The sequence below is a fragment of the Saimiri boliviensis genome, chromosome 1 (assembly GCF_048565385.1).
Source record: "Saimiri boliviensis isolate mSaiBol1 chromosome 1, mSaiBol1.pri, whole genome shotgun sequence".
NCBI lineage: Eukaryota > Metazoa > Chordata > Mammalia > Primates > Cebidae > Saimiri > Saimiri boliviensis.
In genome coordinates this window covers 237,621,220-237,643,633 of record NC_133449.1, presented here as the reverse complement: position 1 = coordinate 237,643,633, position 22,414 = coordinate 237,621,220, and the positions used below count along the sequence as shown (strand labels likewise).

The 22,414-nt window shown below is 44.2% G+C and overlaps 1 protein-coding gene across 1 annotated transcript in view; it reads left to right on the top strand.

The window, feature by feature from the left end:
- The first annotated feature begins 10,225 nt into the window (after nucleotides 1-10,225).
- Nucleotides 10,226-22,414, top strand: part of MCCC2 (methylcrotonyl-CoA carboxylase subunit 2) — an 81,554-nt gene continuing 69,365 nt past the window's right edge. The window contains exons 1-3 of the mRNA XM_039470006.2: nucleotides 10,226-10,510; nucleotides 16,757-16,823; nucleotides 21,969-22,053. Coding sequence (XP_039325940.2) covers nucleotides 10,382-10,510; nucleotides 16,757-16,823; nucleotides 21,969-22,053 — 281 coding nt within the window. The 5' untranslated portion in view covers nucleotides 10,226-10,381. The remainder of the gene's footprint in view (nucleotides 10,511-16,756; nucleotides 16,824-21,968; nucleotides 22,054-22,414) is intronic.

Genomic DNA, 22,414 nt, shown 5'->3' with positions numbered 1-22,414 from the left:
AACCAAAAAAATGCAACTATAACTAATACAAATAAAAAATACAATATAACAACTATTTACATAGCATTCATATTGTATTAGGTATTGTGAGTAACCTAGAGATAATGTATATAGCATAGTGCTATGTTATATGCAAATACTATGCCGTTTTGTTTTATTATTTTTTGAGACAAAGTCTGACTCTGTCGCCCAGGCTGGAGTGCAGTGGTGCAATCTCAGCTCACTGCAGCTTTGACCTCCCGGGCTCAAGGGAATCCTCTCGCCTCAGCCTCCCAAGTAGCTGGGACTACAGGTTCATGCCACCATGCCCGGAGAGTATATTTTTTGTAGATACTGAGTTTTGCCATGTTGCCAAGGCTGGTTTTGAACTCCTGAGTTCAAATGAACCACCCATCTTGGCCTCCCAAAGTTCTGGGATTACAGGCCTATGCCACCGCACCTGGCCCCTGGAACCAATTTTTCTCAGATACACAGGGACAACTGTAATCCATTCCAATGTCCTCATTTTCCTGAGTATTCAGGTGGCTTCCCAAACATGGCTTTCTCTTTGAGTGTGAGCATCAGAATCACCTTGGAGGGCTTATTAAACATGGATTGTTGGGCCCTGATCCTGATGTTTATTTATTTAATTAATTAATTTATTTATTTATTTTTGAGATGGAGTTTTGCTCTTGCACCCAGGCTGGAGTGCAATGGCATGATCTCAACTCACTGCAACCTCTGCATCCTGGGTTCAAGTGATTCTTCTGCCTCAGCCTCCTGAGTAACTGGGACTACAGTCATGTGTTGCTATGCCTGGCTAATTTTGTATTTTTAGTGGATGTGGGGTTTCACCATGTTGGCCAGCCTGGTCTTGAACTCCTGACCTCAGGTGATCTGCCCACTCAGCCTTCCAAAGTGCTGAGATTACAGGCGTGAGCCACCACACCCACCACACCCCAATCCCAAAGTTTGTGATTCAGCAGATCAGGCTGGGGCCTAAGAATTAGCATTTCTAACAAATTCCCAGGTTGAGGCTGATGCTGCTGGCCTCTGAGCACAATTTGAGAATCACTGTTTTATAGTGGATTATCAAATTTGACTGCCGACTGGAATCACCTGAGATGTTTAAAAGAATACTCATTCCTAGGTTCCAACATCAGAAATAATCATTTCACTAGTATGGAGTGCTTGGCTTGGGATTCCTTTAAATTGCTTTATTGGCTGTATTTGACACACAACAAACTTCAGATATTTAGAATACAATTAAATTTTGACATATGTGGCCAGGCGCGGTGGCTCAAGCCTGTAATCTTAGCTCTTTGGGAGGCCGAGGCGGGTGGATCACGAGGTCGAGAGATCGAGACCATCCTGATCAACATGGTGAAACCCCGTCTCTACTAAAAATACTAAAAATTAGCTGGGCATGGTGGCACGTGCCTGTAATCCCAGCTACTCAGGAAGCTGAGGCAGGAGAATTGCCTGAACCCAGGAGGCGGAGGTTGCGGTGAGCCGAGATCGCGCCATTGCACTCCAGCCTGGGTAGCAAGAGCGAAACTCCGTCTCAAAAAAAAAAAAAAAAAAAAAAAAAAAAAAAAAAAAATTTGACATATGTGTACACCCATAAACCATCACCACAATAAAGATAATAATCCTTCATTTCCAAAGTTGCTGCTTCTCCCCTGGCCTCCTGCTCCTCCCTCTCTCCCACACACCTCCCAGATCCCAAGGTAACAATCTGCTTTTGGTCACAATGGATAGCCTGCATATTCTAGAATTTTATATAAATGAAATCATATATAGCCTTTTGGTTTCACTTCTTCCCTTTAGCATGAGGTTTTTTTTGTTTTTTGTTTTTAATGTTTAAAATTTTTTTTTTTGAGACACAGTTTTGCTCTTCTTGCCCAGAGTGCAATGGAGCGATATTGGGTCACTACAGCCTCTGCTTCTTGGGTTCAAGCCATTCTTCTGCCTCAGCCTCCTGAGTAACTGGGATTACAGGCACCTGGCACCATGCCTGGCTAATTTTTGTATTTTTAGTAGAGATGGGGTTTCACCATGTTGGTCAGGCTGGTCTTGGACTCCTGACCTCAGGTGATCGCTCACCACGGCCTCCCAAAATGCTGGAATTACAGGCATGAGCCACTGCACCTGGCCTTAACGTGATTATTTTGAGATTCATCTACCTTGTTGAATATATCAATAATTAAAAAGTATGATTAGGCCGGGCGCGGTGGCTCAAGCCTGTAATCCCAGCACTTTGGGAGGCCGAGGCGGGTGGATCACGAGGTCGAGAGATCGAGACCATCCTGGTCAACATGGTGAAACCCCGTCTCTACTAAAAATACAAAACATTAGCTGGGCATGGTGGCACGTGCCTATAATCCCAGCTACTCAGGAGGCTGAGGCAGGAGAATTGCCTGAGCCCAGGAGGCGGAGGTTACAGTGAGCCAAGATCGCGCCATTGCACTCCAGCCTGGGCAACAAGAGTGAAACTCCATCTCAAAAAAAAAAAAAAAAAAAAAAAAAGTATGATTTAGGCCTGGTGCAGTGGCTCACGCCTGTGATAGCATTCCTATTTCCTAGTCCTATGGAAGGATAGGAACCTAACTTTAGCTGGCACTTGTTAAGTTACAAACCTACCATAAAGACATAAGAAATTCAATTTTCCTTTGGCTAAAGACAATTAACAAACACAGGTGGCTACCCTGATTCTCACGTGACAAGTGATGCTGTCAGGTCATCTTACTTGAGGACTAGTTGTTTATCTTGAAAACATGTATGACATGGTTTGCATCTGCCTGGTTATATAAGGGGGTGAAGGTATTTTTAATTTAATTTAATTTTGAGACAGAGTCTGACTCTGTCACCCAAGCTGGAGTGCAGTGGCTCGATCTTGGCTCACTGCAACCTCTGCCTCCCAGGTGTGAGGGTTAGAGTTCTGTCTTTGCAATCTCTTTAGCACATTGCCTGCAATGAACATCACACTCTGGATTGATGAGTTTTCAAATAATAAAATTGTTTTTCTTCTACTTTTGTGGAGAGGTTTTTGGAATGGCAGGAATTTTTGTTTTAAATTATATTTTCCCAGCAACATCTTATGTAACCCTAGTATAACGATGAAAACCAGGAAATTGACATGTGCACAATACTATTAACTAAAGATTTTGTTCAAATTACAGTCAATTCTCAATATCCTCAAGGACTGGTTTCACAGCTCTCCTCCTCCACCAAAATCCCGGGATGCTCAAGTCCTTTATATAAATTGGTACAAGCATATGACTTGTGCACATCCTCCCATGTACTTTAAGTTATCTCTGGATTATTTCTAATAACTAATACAAATGCGAATGCTATGCAAATAGTCATCATACTGCATTTTAAATGTATATTATTTTTCATTGTATTGTTGCATGGTTTTTTTGAGACAGGGTCTCACTATTCAGGCTGCAGTACAATGATGCCATCATAGCTCACTATGGCCTCAACCTCCCATGGCTCAGGTGTTCCTCCTGCCTCAGCCCCCTGATTAGCTAGAATTATAAGTGCCATCATGCCTGGCTAATTTTTGTATTTTCAATAGATACAGGTTTTAGCCGTGTTTCCCAGGCTGGTCTCAAACTCCTGGGCTCAAGTGATCCACCTGCCTTGGCCTCCCAAAGTGCTGGGATTACAGGCGTGAGCCACTGTGCCCAGCCTGTACTATTATTTTTAAATTGTCTCTCCCCATCCAATATTTTCCATCTGTGGTTGGTTAAATTTGCCGATGTGAGACCTGGGGATACAGAAAGCTCACTATATATCACATTTACAGGTAGTGCATGTGTATATACAATTCCATGAAATTTCATCCCATGTATATGTTTATGTAACAGGGTACAGAGCTGTTCCGTCATCACCAAAATCGCTTTCATGCTGTCCCTTACAGTCATTCCCTCCTCCAGCTCTATCTAGCTCTTGGCAACCACTTATTTGCATCACCCAGCCTGGAATGCACAGCTCACAACAGCCTTGACCTCCCATGCTTGAGCAATCCTCCCACCTCAGCCTCCCAAGCAGCTGGACCGCAGACATGTGCCACCACACCCAGCTGTTTTTTTGCTTTGTTTTGTTTTTTTTGTAAAGACCAGGTTTCGCTATGTTGCCCAGGCTAGTCTCTAACTCCTGGGCTCAGGCGATCCCCTCCTGCCTTGGCCTCCCAAAGTGCTGGGATTACAGGCGTGAGCCACTGTGCCCAGCCTGTATTGTTATTTTTAAATTGTCTCTCCCCATCCAATATTTTCCATCTGTGGTTGGTTGAATTTGCAGATGTGAGACCTGGGGATACAGAAAGCTCACTGTATATCATATTTACAGGTAGTGCATGTGTATATACAATTCCATGAAATTTCATCCCACGTATGGGTTTATGTAACAGGGTACAGAGCTGTTCCATCACCACCAAAATCGTTCTCATGCTGTCCCTTACGGTCATTCCCTCCTCCAGCTCTATCTAGCTCTTGGCAACCACTTATCTGTGTCACCCAGCCTGGAATGCACAGCTCACAACAGCCTTGACCTCCCATGCTTAAGCAATCCTCCCACCTCAGCCTCCCAAGCAGCTGGACCGCAGACATGTGCCACCATATCCAGCTGTTTTTAAAAAAAATTTTTTTTGTAAAGACCAGGTTTCGCTATGTTGCCCAGGCTGGTCTCTTAGCTCCTGGGCTCAGGCGATCCCCTCCTGCCTTGGCCTCCCAAAGTGCTGCGATTACAGGCGTGAGCCACCATGCTGGGCCCACAGCTTTTCATTTCATTAAAATGGGATCGTACAGTATGTAACTGTGCAATAAAAGGCTAATTCAGCAGGTTTGGGTTGTGCATATTCCAGAGAAAGAACTGACACTTGACCAGCTCCTTAAACTATAAGCCCTTGAAATAAATATCCTGCCTTTTAAGAGTGTTTTTGTATACCTGAGGCCTTCGGCCATGCCAGATAGTTTATGCTAATATTATGCTGATTTAAGACTGTATCCTTTCACTGTAATAAACCATAATTGAATATAGTGTTTAACATACCATAAACTTAAAATGGTCTTGGATCATCTTTAGAGATTGTCTTTTACATAAAATCTAGTTTTGTTTGTTTGTTTGTTTTTTGAGATGGAGTCTCGCTCTGTCACCCAGGCTGGAGTGCAGGGGTGCAATCTCGGCTCAGTGCAATCTCCGCCTCCCACATTAAAACAATTCTCCTACCTCAGTCTCCTGAGTAGCTGGAATTACAGGTGCCCACCACCATGCCTGGCTAATTTTTGTATTTTTAGTTGAGATGAGGTTTCACCAGGTTGGTCAGGCTTGTCTTGAACTCCTGACCTCATGATTCACCCACCTCGGCCTCCCAAAGTGCTGGGATTACAGGTGTGAGCCACCATGACTGAACTTTTTTTTTTTTTTTTTAAAGAGTTGGGGCCTCATTCTGTTGCTCAGGCTGGAGTATAGTAATGCAACTGTAGCACACTGCAGCCTCTACTTCCTAGGCCCAAGTGATCCTCCCACCTTGGCCTCCAAAGTAGCTGCAACTACAGGTACACCCATTATATCAGGCTAATTTTTTAAGAGTGGGGTCTTGCTATGTTGCCCAGGCTGGTCTTGAACTCCTGGGCTCAAGGGTCTCAGCCTCCCAAGTAGCTGGGATTGTGGGTCTGAGCTACCATGCCTTACATAGTTTTTATTGCAGACAGTATTGTGTCATATGGATTTACCATAATTTGCTTATTCACTCACCTGCTAATGGACCTTTGGGTTGTTTAGAGATTTTGTGTATTATAAATAAAGCTGTTATAAATATATTTGTACAAGTTTTTGTATGCACAACTAATTTTTTACCTTGAGTAGATTCTTATGATAATAGTGACAAGTGAGAAAGCCTTTATCACAGCTTGGAGTCTGTTATCTTCTGTAAATGCAGGGCAGTTTGGCTGAGGATCAAGCCAGGACTTGACAAGAAGGGAGTTGAGGGGTCAATGAAAGGTACAATATGATTTAAGGACACTACACAGGAAGGAATGGAAAGCTGAGAAATAGGATGGACACATTTGGGCAGATGTGGTCAAGATCCAGGATCGCAAATGCCCAAAGCCCCTTGAGCCTTTCTCAGAGGTGCAGGCAACCTACCTTCATATCCACTCCCCATTCCTGACCAGCCTTTCTCTGTGTAAAAGTCACTCAGTCATTTTCTCTGGAGCATTTGCCTTACGAGCTGATACCAGTTCTTGTGAGGGACCAATCCTACCATGCCTCCTTGCTTCTGGATCTTAACAGAAGTTAGTTATTCCAGTGCAAACCAAAAAGTACTGAACACAGTCCAGAAGGAAATAGTTTCATGCCAATTTGCATTGGCAAGAGTTAGGGAATATGGAAATGGATTGTTATACCAAGGAAAAGAAATATAAGATTGGATTGGGATAAATGTATCAACATGAGTGAATGTACCTGGTATGTCAGTAGTGTTTTCCAAAGATAATCACACAATATCTCTCATCTTTTCTGCAAGTGGCCTAGACACTCCTCTCATTGAGCAGTGGGGTCTATGTCCCCTTCCCTTGAATCCAACAGAGTTCAACCAAAGTAGTGCCATGTGATTTCCCAGGAAAGGTCATCAAGTTTCTTTCTTTCTTTCTTTTTTTTTTTTTTATAAGATGGGGTTTCACCATGATGGCCAGGGTGGTCTTGAACTCCTGACCTCAGGTGATCCACCCATCTCGGCCTCCCACAGTGCTAGGATTACAGGCGTGAGCCACCGCCCCTGGCCAGTCATCAAGTTTCCACTTAATGCCATGTGATATCCTAGGTAAGTTCATCAAGTTTCTACTGAAGAGATTTGATAGCAAAGGAGAGCCTGCCAGGCTGTCTCCCAATCCTGACCTCCTAGCTTGTTGTCCGGCCTTAAAATAACCCTCCCTCAGGTGTCCTGGAATGTCTTCTTGCTCTGAGTCCACAGCAGTTATTTTTCACGTATTCATCCAACAAATTTAGCATCTGTAGTATGCCGGGGATAGGCCATAGAGATGATGACACTGACAAGACCCCAAGTTGGAGAAACAAAATGAGTTCTAACAACAGGTGCTGACCCGAGCCACAATAGAGGCCTAAAGGGGGAAAGAGCTAATGAGGTGGGGTCAGGGAGGGCTTCTGGAGGAGGAGATTCCTGAGCCAAGTCCTAAAGGATGTGTATGGGCTTACCAGGTAGAGAAGATGGAACGGGCAAGTCTGGTCGTGGGAAGATGCCCTGGGCAGAGGGATTGGATTGGTGGTTAAATGAAGGAGAGCATGTGGAAGAAGGCAGCCAATTGAATGATCAACTCACGGGAAAGAACTGAGGGTGAGATGAAAGGCAGCGCACCAGGCTGCAGAGATCAGCCCTGGCGGTTGAATTTTTCAATTTATTCTCTTATTTTATTACATAAAACATTATTTTTACTTTACTTTTATTTTTTTTTTGAGATGGGGTCTAGCTCTTTCACTCAGGCTGAAGTGCCATAGCACTGCAGTCTCAAACTCCTGGACCCAAGTGATTCTCCCACCTCAGCTCCCCAAGTAGCTAGGACTCCAGGAATGTGTCACCATGCATAGCTATTTTTATTTTTCAGAGACATGGGCTCACTCTGACTATGTTGCCTAGGCTAGTCTCAAGTTACTGGCCTCAATAAAACATTATTTTAAAAAATCAGAGGTGGCAAAGATTATGCTCTCTATGATCTCAGTAGTGGGGTAAAGAGACACTGGACACTAATAGATGCTAGGTGACATTGCTTTTGACCTTCTGTGCATTTGCACTTCACCTTTTGCATATTTCTACTTAGCTGTTCTGGGAACATTACACATTTCCAAAGAGCTTCTTGTAACGAAAGTTACAAGAAATAAGAAACATGTATGACTGTTTTTTTTTTTTTTTTTTTTAGGCAGAGTCTTGCTCTGTCACCCAGGCTGGAGTGCAGTGTTGTGATCTCGGCTCATTGAAGTCTCTGCCTCCCTGGTTCCGGTGATTCTCCTGCCTCAGCTTCCCAGGTAGCTGGGATTACAGGCATGTACCACTGTGCTTGGCAAATTTTTGGATTTTTAGTAGAGATGGGGTTTCACCACATTGGCCAGGCTGGTCTCAAACTCCTGACCTCAGGTGATCGGCCCGCCTCGGCCTCCCAAAGAGCTAGGATTACAGGTGTGAGCCACCACACCTGGCCGAAACACGAATGACTTTTAAAGAAAGCAAGGAATCATATCCTATTGTGTCTTTTCTGCCTTCAGGTGGTGATTTTAAGTACTTTGCATGATCGAAGAACTATTTGGAGAAAAAATGTGGCAATTAAAATATCAAACATACTCTCCTGCTACTTTGTTGTATATGAAAAGTAAGTTGTTACTGGCTTTTTTTTTTTTTTTTTTTTTTTTTTTTTTACCATGGGAGGCAAGCACAGTGTAAATCATACCTTTGCAGTTTAGCTCATGCTCTCCTCCATTTTTACAAAGCCTGGCCGTGTTCATGGCTCAGTCCACCCTCAATGCTTCTGCAACACTCGGTTGCAACCCTTTCACAATTGCATTTTGTTCCTTAAATGTCTATCCTACGCAGTCCAGCAAGAAATTATGTGGCCATTTGTATTATTTTCTCATAAGTACCTTGAAGTCTGAAACTAAGTTTACCTCCAGGTGTAGACGAACCCTTTCTGTACCTCTCCTCCCCCTTTACTTTGCCCTGCTAAGCAACCGATGGAGTAGAATTAGTAAGTACTCAATACATATTTGAACAAAAAACCTTAAGTTCAAGACCTTCTGTATAGAGTTTTAATTTTATGGGTATATTTGGACTTTAAGATCACAGTGTTGATGTCCACAATCTATCATTAAATAGTGCCTAGTGTGGTGGCTCACGCCTGTAACCCCCAGCACTTTGGGAGGCTATGGCAGGTGGATTGCTTAAGTGCAGGAGTTCAAGACCAGCATGGCCAACACGGTGAAACCGCTACAAACATAAAAAATTAGCAGGGCTTGGTGTCATGCGTGCCTGTAGTCCCAGCTACTCCAGAGGCTGAGGTGGGAGGTCAAGGATTCAGCGAGCTGTGATCGTGCCAAAGCACTCCAGTCTGGGGGACAGAGTGAGACCGTGCTTCAAAAAATGAAATAAAATAAAGTAAAAAATAAAGAAAAATAATTACATAGCGAAAACAATCAGCAGAGTGTTTAAGATCTCCAGTGAAAGGACAAGAGACTTGTGCTGTACACAAGCACATGTTAGATGTGATTGACCCATGTTGTTGGTGTGCCAGCGGTAGAGGGTCGTGACTTCAAGTTGTCCAGGTTTTGACGTTTTGAACAAATAATTTGAAAAAACGCCCCGCAAGGCAAAGAAAGAACGAGGCAACGAAAGAACGAGAGAGCAGGGATTTTCTGAAAACGAAATTACACTCCACAGTGTGGGAGCAGACAGAGCAGCAGCTCGAGGGACCGGATACAGATTCTTCTCGGGTCCAAATACCCACTAGAAGTTTCCCATCATGTAAATGAAGTGGTAGTCCACAATCAGTCTAATTGATTCGTTGTAGAAAGCAGCCAACCAGAGGCTGAAGTGAAGTCACAAAGGTCACACTCCTGTGCAAACAGCAAAAAACAACCAATCGGAGGCAAAGGTGAAGTTACAAAGTTATACTTCTACGCAAACGAAGACTGGGCCCCCAATCAGTCTGACTGGTTGTGAACAGCAACCATTCAGAGGCTGGAGTTAAGTTACAAAGTTGCAAAGGAAGACTCCACCAGCAGTCAGTCTGATTTGTTGCAGACAGCCAATTTCCTATCTGCCCTGCAGAAAAGTTGGGGGGTTTGCAAAGGGAGTAGCCTCTGATCCTGTTGTTACTTAGACACAGAACGTTAGGGTTTTCCTTTCAGTTTAGCTCTATGAAGTCAGTGTGAGACAGCCTTAGTTTCCCTGCCTCCAGACCCTTATTCTCCTGCCTCAGGTACAGTGTCACCATCATGCTATTATCTCTCGCTGAGCCAACACAACACCAACCCAAGCCCAAACGCAGCTCTTTCAGCACCGCGCCGTTTCGGGGCACCCAGCTGGTCACGTGAGGGTTGCTCAGCCCGGAGCCCCGCTCTCCTACGCTGCAGACCGGACGCGATCTCGTGGGGTTGAGCCTCTGTTCCTTATTGGTTGGCTCAGGGGGCGTGGCGCGGCCTGACCAATCGCGGGCGGGGCGCTTAGGCACGTGCGGGGGCGGGCCCGCCTGAGAATCCGAGAGGCCTTCGCTAGGGCTACAAGGACCTGAGCCCAGCCCCAGCGAGTGAAGCGGCAGGGGAAAGCACCGGCTCCGGGCCAGCGCGGGCCGCTCTCTCGCTCTCCTCGCTCGCTCGCTCTGTGCCAGCCGCCATGTGGGCCGCCCGGAGGTTAGCCCTGTGGCCTTGTGCCCGCGCCGCTCCCGCCGGGCTGCGCGCCTATCACGGGGATTCGGTGGCCGCATTGGGCACCCAGCCGGACGCGGACTCTGCAGTCTACCAGGTAGGCTGCGCGCCCCGGGGGGCTTGGCCGCGAGTGGAGGACGCAAGTGGAGGAGGGGCAGGCTTCAACAGCTGCGGCTGTCTTCTCGGGAGCCCCAGTCGATTCTGGGATCCATGTGAAGTTTGAAGAAGAAAAGCCTAACAGATAAAAGAAATTTTAGTTCACTTTTAGAGCTGGCACTGTACTTTATGTCTTTGAAATCAGTGCTTCTTAAAGCCGGGTTTAGAATTCTCACCAGGGGAGCTCGTTGAATAGCGGCCTGAGCCCCACTCTTGACATTCTGGGTCTCAGAGCCATGGTGTTTACCCTGTAGTGAAGTCCTTAGGGTACTTTTGGCAGCCAGCTTTGGGAACCACTGGCCTAGAACACCCCAACCAGGGACGCTGTGCTTACGAAATATTAGTTTAAAAGTTGGTTATGATGGCCGGGCGCGGTGGCTCACACCTGTAATCCCAGCACTTTGGGAGGTTCTGGCGAGTGGATTACCTGAGGTCAGGAGTTTGAGACCTGACCAACGGGGTGAAACTCCGTCTCTACTAAAAATACAAAAATTAGCCGGGCGTGGTGGTTTGTGCCTGTAATCCCAGCTACTCAGGAGGCTGAGGCAGGAGAATCGCTTCAATTCGGGAGGCGCAGGTTGCAGTGAGCTGAGATTGTGCCACTGCACTCCAGCTTGGGTAACGAGGGAAACTGTCTCAAAAAAAAAAAAAAAATGTTGGTTAATAGAAAACATCCCACAGTATCTTTGAGAGGCTTTTCTTGCAATTAGAGGCATCATAAGGTCAGAAAACTTAAAGCTTGTGAAATGTCAGAGCTGGAAAATTTAATTCCATTCCCATAATTTCTAAGCCTGTACAGATGACATCTAATAGTGCAAACAACACAAAACAGAATGTTTAATTCAGAATTATTAAGTGGTTACTGTGGTCTAGGCACTATTTTAGATATTTGGTATAGATGTGTAGGAATGGAACTAATTTGTAGGGAAGATGGACAAGAAAGCAGGTAACTGGTACAGTGTAAGAAGGGGTGTTTAAAGCTTGAGACGGTGGTTACAATAACTACAGATAGGAAGTAATAGGTGAGATGAATCTTGGGTAAGAGCTGGCCAACTTCAGGGTGCAGGATGGAAAGTTAAGACTATACAAACCAGGAGAGTTACAAGAACATAGGTACCAAGTTATGAAAGTGAATATCTGGCCAGATGCGATGGCTCACGCCTGTAATCAGCTCCAGAGGCCGAGGCACGTGGATCACCTGAGGCTGGGAGTTCAAGACCAGCCTGACCAACATGGATAAACCCTGTCTCTATTAAAAGTACAAAATTAGCCGGGCATGTTGGCGCATGCCTGTAATCCCAGCTACTCAGGAGGCTGAGGCAAAAGAATCGTTTGAACCTGGGAGGCAGATGTAGCGGTGAGCCGAGATCGTGCCATTGCACTCCAGCCTGGGCAACAAGAGGGCTTGGAATTTATGGAATAGTGTCTGGTGATGGGATTGATTGATTATGGGGCCAGATAGAGGAGGGTCTTGCATGCAAAAGCCACATTTAGATTCCGTTTTGCAGGTTGTCCATTAGAATATTTAAGTAGATAAGTGGCATGATCCTGTAGATATGGTAGAATCATCAGTGTGGTGGTAATGTGAAGGATGGATTGATGTAGGGAAAAGGCTAGACCTAGGTGACAGTGGAGAGTTGAGTCTTGAGATGAAGGGGTCAAATTAGACTTGTATTTGGGAGGGGCGTTATCAATACCTGAGGAATGATGATTACAGAGTTAATAACTGAGTGGAAGGGAAAGATGATGACTTTGGAGTTTCCAACTGGGCAGAATATTTAGGTTGGTGGAACTGTCATTAATACAAACATGTCTTTAGGACCAAGAGTGAGGTTTGGCAGATGAGAGATAGGATATTTGGTGATGGGTTTTGTATGAATCACCTGTTGCTAGGTTGCGCTTTGTAACAAACAATCTAAAAATCTCAGTAGCTTACAACAGGAAATATTTGTTTCTTAATCTCTCACTCATTTGTGCCGGTGGCTTGTAGTTAGCTGCTGTGACTGTTCCACTGCAGGGTGGGTTCAGGTCTGCTCCTTGTGTCTTCCCATTCCTGGACTGAGGCTGAAGGAGCAGCCCTGATTTAATCATGCCATTCTCATGCTCAAAGGCACAGAAACAAGAGGCTGAACACAAATTGGATTTAAAGGTCTTGTTGGGCTGGGCGCGGTGTTGCCTGCCTGTAGTTCCAGCTACTTGGGAGGCTGAGGTGGGAGGATTGCCTGAGCCCAGGAGTTCTGGGCTGTAGTGTGCTCTGCTGATCAGGTGTCTGCACTAAGTTGGGCATCAATATGGTGACCTCCCAGAAGCAGGGGACCACCAGGTTGCCTAAGGAGGGGTAAACTGGCCCAGGTTGGAAGTGGAGCAGGTCAAAACTCCTGTGCTGATCAGTAGTGGGATTGCACCTATGAATAGCCACTGCTTTCCAGCCTGGGCAACATAGCGAGACCCCTATCTGTTTAAAAATAAAAATAAAAATACAAAGTAAAAGTTCTTGCTGGGATATGATGAAATTCATGTGTGCTCATATTAGACAAAGCAAGGCCATGAGGGTGGGGGAGAATGGGATGAATAATGCAGTTTAGCTGTGTTTCCTAATTGCAAATAACAGCACTATAATAAGTAATACTAATGGCAGAAATTTTATAGTGTGCCCACCATTTTTCTAAAGGCTTTATATGGTTTTACCCATGTATTTATCATAATGATCCTGTGTAGTAGGTACAATTGTTATTTCTGTTTTATAGATGGGAAGACTGTGATATATAGTGTCTAGGTAATTTGTCTGAGATAACACAGAGCCTGAATTTGAAGTCAGGTGGTCTGGCTCGTAACTATTGAGTCCAGGTCTTAACTGTTGCTTTATAATGCTTCTCACTCACCCAACTCTACCTAGGTAGGTTCTATGGTTGAAAAGACGGGAGCCAGGCGCGGTGGCTCAAGCCTGTAATCCCAGCACTTTGGGAGGCCGAGGCGGGTGGATCACGAGGTCAAGAGATTGAGACCATCCTGGTCAACATGGTGAAACCCCGTCTCTACTAAAAATACAAAAAATTAGCTGGGCATGGTGGCACGTGCCTGTAATCCCAGCTACTCAGGAGGCTGAGGCAGGAGAATTGCCTGAACCCAAGAGGCGGAGGTTGCGGTGAGCCGAGATTGCGCCATTGCACTCCAACCTGGGTAATAAGAGCGAAACTCCGTCTCAAAAAAAAAAAAAAAAAGAAAAGAAAAGACGGGGTGGGAACTTGTCAATGGCTTGGCTCCAATTCATTTTAACTGTCAGGCATTACCCTCTCTGGTTGCTCAACTTCACAAGAAAATTATTAGATTGTAGAAACTGTTGTTTGGTAGGTGATTGAAAAACAATAACACACAAACCTGGGGCCCTGAGAGATCAGTATGTAGGGAAACTAAAAGTTAAACTCAGGTCTGTCTGGCTTCCAAGTGTGCCCTCGTGCCACTAAATTACACTGTTTTTTGGTTAGTGAGCCTCATCCTCAGGAGGCTAGGTTGGTTGACAAAGGATTACCTTGGAGGTGAAGTGTAGCCAATACTGGCTCTTCTATGATGTAAATCTGATGGCTGAGCCTGGCACAGATACTGCCTAGTCTGTGGAGGCAAACGTCAGCCTGAGTGGATCGGTGCTTTTCTTCTTGACCCACTGGTTGTTTAAGAGCACGTTGTTTAATTTCCAGATGTTTGTGAATTTTCCAGTCATCCTTCTGCCATTGATTTCTAGTTTCATTACATTGTGATTGAAAGGATACTTTGGGCTGGGCAAGGTGGCTCACACCTATAATACTTTAATACTTTGGGAGACTGAGGCAGGTGGATCACCTGAAGTCAGGAGTTCAAGACCAGCCTGGCCAACATGGTGAAACCTTGTCTCCACTAAAAATACAAAAATTACCTGGGCATGGTGGTAGACTCCTGTAATCCCAGCTACATGGAAGGGTGAGGCAGGAGAGATGCTTGAACTTGGGAGGCGGAGGTTGCAGTGAACTCAGATGATAGCACTGTACTCCAGCCTGAGCTACAGAGCCAGACGCCAGACTCCTTCTTAAAAAAAAAAAGAAAAGAAAAGGATAATTTGTATGATTTTAATCTTCTAACATTTATTAAGATTTGTTTTGTGGCCTGACATGTAGTCTGTGTTGGAGAATGTTCTCTGTGCACTTAAGAAAAGTTACATACTTTTTTCTGCTGTTGTAGGGTGACATGTTCTGTGTATATTTGTGTTAGGTCCAGCTGGTTCTTTCCTGAACACTGTGCTGCTTCCTTGTCTTTTGTTTTCTGGATTTTGCAGAGCAAGAGAATGTAGAGGAAATCATGACCTCCATAGCTCTTGGAGCTGTAGAGAATAGGAAATAATGGAGCCATCCTATAGACTGAATATTCATCTAAGATTGAACAGTTAGGAAGTTGCTTAGGGTTCTATCAGGTAAAAGGAACTAAATAACTAGAGATGCTAATCACATGGGAAGCAAAATGTGTTAGTGGGCCGGACTCTGAATTTCAAAGGTAATTAGCTACTTAAGTGTTGTTCAAAAGTAATATGCTGACCAAACAAAGTTTAGAAATACAGAAGGGTGAAAAGTTAGTCCCTCTACCTTTTTTCTACTTCTCACTGTCAATATTTCCTAGTATATTACTTAGAAAATTTCTGAATATATCCCAGCATAGGGTTTTTTTTTTTTAAATTAATTAATTTATTTGAAACAGTCCTGCTCTGTCGTGCAGGCTGGAGTACAGTGTCATGGTCCTAGTTCACCGCAGCCTCCAACTCCTGGGCCCAGGAGATCCTTCCACCTCAGTCTGCTGGGTCGCTGGGACATACCACCATGCCCAGATAATTTAAAAATTCTTATTCTTTTTATTTTGTATTCTTTTTGTAGAGATGGAAGTCTTCCTATGTTGCTCAGGCTGGTCTCAAACTCCTAGCCTTGAGCAGTGCCTCTGCCTCGACCTCCTGAAGCGCTGGGATTACAGGTGTGAGCCACCACACCCAGCCCGTGCTTTTTAAAACATAAAGTAGGATCCTTGGCTAGATGCGGTGGCTCATACCTGTAATCCCAGCACTTTGGGAGGCAGACGTGGGTGAATCACTTGAGCTCAGAAGTTCGAGACCAGTCTGGCCAACATGGAGAAACCCTGTCTGTATTAAGAATGCAAAAATTAGCTGGGCATGGTGGTGTGCACCTGTAGTTCCTGCTACTCAGTAGGCTGAGGCAGGAGAATGGCTTGAACCTGGGAGGCGGAGGTTGCAGTGAGCCGAGATTGCGCCATTGCCCTCTAGCCTGTGCAACAGAGCCAGACTCTGGCCCAAAAAATAAAAATACAAAATACAAGGCCGGGCGCGGTGGCTCAAGCCTGTAATCCCAGCACTTTGGGAGGCCGAGGCGGGTGGATCACGAGGTCGAGAGATCGAGACCAACCTGGTCAACATGGTGAAACCCCGTCTCTACTAAAAATACAAAAAATTAGCTGGGCATGGTGGTGCGTGCCTATAATCCCAGCTACTCAGGAGGCTGAGGCAGGAGAATTGCCTGAACCCAGGAGGCAGAGGTTGCGGTGAGCCGAGATCGCGCCATTGCACTCCAGCCTGGGTAACAAGAGCGAAACTCCGTCTCAAAAAAAAAAAAAAAAAAAAAAAAAAAAAAAAACAAAAAAATAAAAAAGGATCTTTTTTTTTTTTCCCTCTGGGATTTGTTTTTATGTGTAATTTGTCAGTAAGCAAGCCTTGGTTGGAATCTCAGATAGTGACTGATGGGACAGGAAAAATAAGATGGTATTTTAATCTTCAAAAAGCTTAAAACAGGAAAACAAATAGAAATCAATTTAAGTTCAGAAGGTGTTTAAGGAAGAAAGATGTTAAATTGAGTAGGAGTGGCCAGAAGTGGAGTTGAAGATGAGATGAAACATGAATTAGACTTCCAGAGGGGTAAAATTTGGAAAGATGGATAAGTGGGGTGGTGAAGAAGAGCTTGAACAAGACAAGAAGGGGTGAGTTTTTCCATGGACTCCAGTGGCCCAGTGTGGCTGCCATGGATAGGGGAGGCCCAGTGCGACGGTCACACAGAGTTGGCACAGAACAGTGTTTTGTTTTGTTTTTTTTTTGACCTTTATTTTGGTAAAAAGGAATTGCTTTCTAATATTTCTCTCCCCCACTCCTCTATTTCTATTTTAGGAGAACTACGAGCAGATGAAAGCACTGGTAAATCAGCTCCATGAACGAATGCAGCGAATAAAACTAGGTAAACACAGCATTTATTCTTCAGTTTGTCCCTTTACTTAAGATGTCCTTTATAGTTATTGGTTTTAGGAAAAACTAGTGGAATTAAGCTCTTGACTCTTTTTGTTTTTTGAGATGGAGTCTTGCTCTGTCGCCCAGGCTGGATTGCAGTGGCCCGATCTTGGCTCACTGCAACCTCCACTTCCTTGGTTCAAGCGATTCTCCTGCCTCAGCCTCCCAAGTAGCTGGGATTACAGGCACCTGCCACCATGCCTGGCTAATTTTTGTATTTTTCTAAGAGACAGGATTTCACCATGTTGTTCGCACTGGTCTTGAACTCCTGACAAGAAGTGATCCATCCACCTTGGCCTCCCAAAGTGCTGCAGTTAAAGGCGTGAGCCACTGTTCCTGGCCAAGCTTTTGACTCTTAAGACTATGCATTTGTTGGTATGCAGGCATTTAATTTTATTTTTTCTATTCCTTGGCCAGGTTTTCTCCTCATAGCACACTATCACTTTTGGGGTGAAAAAGTAAAGATTCAAATTCATAAATTTTATGAATAAATAATTTACTTTTTATTTTTATTAATCTTTTTTTAAGAGAAAATTTTTTTGAACCCCTGGCTCAAGTGATCCTCCTGTCTTGGTCTCCCAAAATGCTGGGATTACAGGTGTGAGTCACCACACCTAGCCGGTGATTTCTTAATAGGTGTTTAATATATTTTTCCTCAGTGCTGAATCTCAGATGGAAAGCATTCTTCATATTTGATAGACTGTTTCAGATAACTCTTTTATCAACAAATACTTAATACTTAATATATAATATTTTTAATCTAAAATTCTACATTGAGAGTGGAGTAGTGTAAATACTAGATCTCAGGAGTATGAAAATAGTGAAGAAGACTGGATTTGCAAGTCTGGTCTAGAATTGCTTATTTACTTATTTATTTAGAGACAGGGTCTCCCCACCCTGTTGCTCAGGCTGGACTCGAAGTCATGAGCTCAAGTGATCTTCTTGTCTCAGCCTCCCAAGTAGCTGAGACTATACATGTGCCCCTGTATCCAGCTATGGAATTCATACTTTTGAAGCCGTTTTAGATTGAGGTGTTGTCTCCAGAAAAAGAATCTAAACTTGCTGAAATGAAAACGCATCGTTAGGGGTGATAACTCAGTTGTCATGCCCATGTTGAGAGTTTGATTTGGTGAACTCACTGTCCCCCTTAGACATTTAAGATGGTGGGTTTTGGGGCCGGGTGTAGTGGCTCATGCCTGTAATCCCAGCACTTTGGGAGGCCGAGGTGGGTGGATTACATGAGGTCAGAGGTTTGAGGCCAGCCTGACCAACATGGTGAAACTCCATCTTTACTAAAAATACAAAATTAGCTGAGTGTGGTGGCTCATGCCTGGAATCCCAGCTACTTGGGAGGCTGAGGCAGGAGAATCGTTTGAACCCAGGAGGAGGAGGTTGCAGTAAGCTGAGATTGCGCCATTACACTCCAACCTGGGAGACAGAGAAAGACTTCACCTCAAAAAAAAAAAAAAAAGATGGTGGGTTTGACTCAGTGAAGGAGTGAGTTGTCTTGTGATACTGGGTGCCTTTTGGGGATGGTGGGTGCTGAGGAACCATGGTGAAGGCTGATGGCCATGGGAGGGGAGAGCACTGAGCCGGGCTCCCTGGGGAAGGAGGTAGGGAGAAGGGGGAAAGGACCAACTTGGCCTTCACAGTTTTGGCAAGAATTAAATGTCAGGGGAACTTAATTCTGTGCTCTGTGATCCTGCATCAAGGATAACTCTCCTTCTGGTTCTTCCTAATAAAACCAGAATTCACCAGCTGCTCCAAATTGTAAGGCCCCACTCTAGGCAGAATTGCTGAAGAATGATGTTGTCTGAGATAGAGTCTTGTTCTGTCGCTCAGGCTGTAGTGTAGTGGTACCATCTTGGCTCACTGCAACCTCGGCTTCATGGGTTCAAATGATTCTCCTGCCTCAGCCTCCTGAGTAGCTGGGACTACAGACATGCACCACCAGGCCTGGCTAATTTTTCATATTTTTAGTAGGGATGGGGTTTCATCCTGTTGTGCAGGCTGGTCTCAAACTCCTGGCCTTGAGTAATCCACCCACCTCGGCCTTACAAAGTGCCAGGATTACGGAAGTGAGCCACTGCACCCGGCCTTCTTTTTTTTAGTGTGTCTTGCCACACCTTTCTGTCACCCCCACCTTCCCCTTCTCCCCTTCTCCTGCTAGCCCCTTAGTGGGCACTTAACGCTGATTCTCCAAAGACTTTGACCCCAGTCTGGATTTCCTTACAGTGCCTTAGGTCATTTTTCTTTTAAGATGTATTTTGTTTCTCTTTCCAACTTTTATATTAGGTTCAGGGGTACATGTGCAGGTTTGCTATATGAGTAGATTGCATGTTGTGTTCAGATAATTTTGTCTCCCAGGTAATCAGCGTAATATCCAATGGGTAGTTTTTGAATTAGTACCTTCCTCCTACCATATATATGTATGTGTTTTTTTGTTTGTTTGTTTTTTGTTGTTTGCGGTGGGTCTCACTCTGTCACCCAGGTTGGAGTTCATTGTGATCTCAGCTTACTGCAGTCTCCGCCTCCAGGGTTCAAGCAGTTCTTCTGCCTCAGCCTTCTGATTACAGGCGCACGCTACCACGTCTGGGTAATTTTTGTGTTTTTAGTAGAGATGGGGTTTCACCATATTGGCCAGGCTGGTCTCCAACTCCTGACCTCGTGATCCACCCGCCTCAGCCTTCTAAATGCTGGGATTACAGGTGTGAGCCACCGTGCCTGGCCTTCATATATATATATATATATATATATATATATATATATTTTTTTTTTTTTCTTTTCTTTTTTTTTTTTTTTTTGAGACGGAGTTTCGCTCTTGTTACCCAGGCTGGAGTGCAATGGCGCGATCTCGGCTCACCGCAACCTCCGCCTCCTGGGTTCAGGCAATTCTCCTGCCTCAGCCTCCTGAGTAGCTGGGATTACAGGCACATGCCACCATGCCCAGCTATTTTTTTTGTATTTTTAGTAGAGACGGGGTTTCATCATGTTGACCAGGATGGCCTTGATCTCTTGACCTCATGATCCACCCGCCTCGGCCTCCCAAAGTGCTGGGATTACAGGCTTGAGCCACTGCGCCTGGCCCATATATATTTTTAAATAGATTTATTGTATATAATAAACTGTTATTTGAAGTATGCAGTCTGATGAGTTTTGACATTTCTGTACATCCATGAAACCATCTTGGCAATCAAAATAATGAATATATCATTCCCCAAAGCTTCCTCTGCCCTTTGTAACCCCTTTGTCCCTCCTTCTCCCTCCTCTCAGTACATCTCAGCAGGGACTCAGCCAGTAGTTGGAGAAAAGAGAAAAGCAGTATGACGTAACTCACACTATCTTATAAAGAGGTCTGTCTTTCCCTCCCAGAAGTATTTTCATTTTAAAAGAATATTAGACGTAATACAATTTTCTTGGCAAACTAAAGGCAGATTTAATCTTAAAAATATGCTATGTACCCCTTCTGGGAAAAAAATTCCTTTTGGGTATAGCAGAGTCTTGGTTTGAAAAATAAGGTCATGGCCGGGTGTGGTGGCCCACACTTGTAATCCCAACACTTTGGGAGGCTGCGGCAGAAAGACTGCGTGAGTCCAGGAGTTTGAGGTTACAGTGAGCTGTGACCAGCCTTGAGACCAAGCAAGACCCTGTGTCAAAACAAAAACAAAAAATGGCTGGGTGCAGTGGCTTATGCCTGTAATCCCAGCACTTTGGAAGGTCAAGGCAGGAGAATTGCATGAAGCCAGGTGTTTGATACCTGCCTAGGCGACATAGCGAGACCACATGGCAAAAATTCAGCTGGAGTGGTGGTGCATGCCTGTAGTCCTAGTTGTTGGGAAGCCTGAGGTGAGAGGATCACTTGAGTTTAGGAGTTCAAGACTGTAGTGAGCCATGATGGCACCACTGCACTCCAGCCTGGGTGACAGTGAGATCTTGTCTCAAAAAAAAAAAAAAAGGTCACACTTGGAAGATTGTTTGAAATTATTTTCTTGCTCAAATAAACAAAGAAATAGCTTTCTGAAAGAGCTGAACATTTCATTAGACAAAGACTATATTAAGATGAAATTCTTGGGCACCAATAAAAATAAACTAATGTTTTAATTATTAGAGGTACAATTTGATACTTCTGTTCTTGCTCCATTACCTTGGTTTGCTGAGAATGGGTTATAGATATTCCCAAGAATACAGATACTCCAGTGAGCTCTTCAGTTATAATTTTCTTTGTCTGTCATGATGTGAGCAGTGCTGGGAAGCACGGAAGACGATCTCTGAGTCAAGTAAGGGGACTTGTAAATCGCTAAAGTGTTCAGCTCTTCCAGTTGCAAGCTGGAAAAGTTATGGATTACTAATGTCATCTTTAGGCAAATTTACTGTGCTTGTCATGGAATTTCTAAAATCATATTTTTACCTGGGACAAATGAAAATAGGAATTTTCCAGATCTATCATAGCATGTATTTAATAAATATGGTGGCGATGAGGCGATATTTGCAATATGTGAGCTGCAGAGAAAATACTCTGTAATTTAAGTAATTACTAGTGAATTAAGAACATAGACTCTAGGATATGCTCTAGGATCAGGGATAGATGGATTTTTTTTTTTTTTTGAGACAGAGTCTCACACTGTCACCCGGGCTGGAGTGCAATGATGCAATCTGGGCTCACTGCAACCTCTGCCTCCCGGTTCAAGCGATTCTCCTGCCTCAGCCTCCTGAGTAGCTGGGATTACAGGTGCCCTCCACCACACCTGGCTAATTTTTTGTATTATTAGTAGAGACAGGGTTTTACTGTGTTGGCCAGGCTGATCTGGAACTCCTGACCTTGTGATCCACCCACCTCAGCCTCCCAAAGTGCTGGGATTACAGGCGTGAGCCACCGCGCCTGACTTGATTTTTTTTTTTTTTAATACAAGTGTTAAAATTTACTTCAGAAAATTGGCAGCTTGTAAATTGAGTGAATGATTAGCCTTTTCTCAGAGGACATGTTGAACTTTTAAAAAGTACTATAGTTTGGATTAAGTATTAGGTTTTACTGGCATTGAGACCTTTTTATCGTGTCAATCTAATCTAATCTAATCTAATCATGTTTTCATCACAGGAGGTGGTGAGAAAGCCCGAGCACTTCACATATCAAGAGGAAAACTATTGCCTAGAGAAAGAATTGACAATCTCATAGACCCAGGGTGCGTACACAGCCAAGTGCTAACTCAGAGTGTTCTCCATTCCGTGGTACTTTATTAGACAGTCTTGTAAATTAGTTATTTTGAATTCTAGTTCTCACTGTAAGATTCAGCAACATGTGTTTATTGAGAGCCTACTAGGTGTCAAACACTGTTTCAGGTACTAGTGATATATGAGTGACCAAAACAGACAGATCTTTGCCGTACTGGAGTTTACATCATAGCAAGGGGAGACAGAAAACAACAGTAAACATTGTGAATTATGTAGTGTGGCAGTAAGTGATAAATGTCATCAGAAAAAGAAAAGGTAGCCAAGTGTAAAAGAGAGGAAGATGTGGGGCAAGTTGCAGTTTTTTTTTTGACA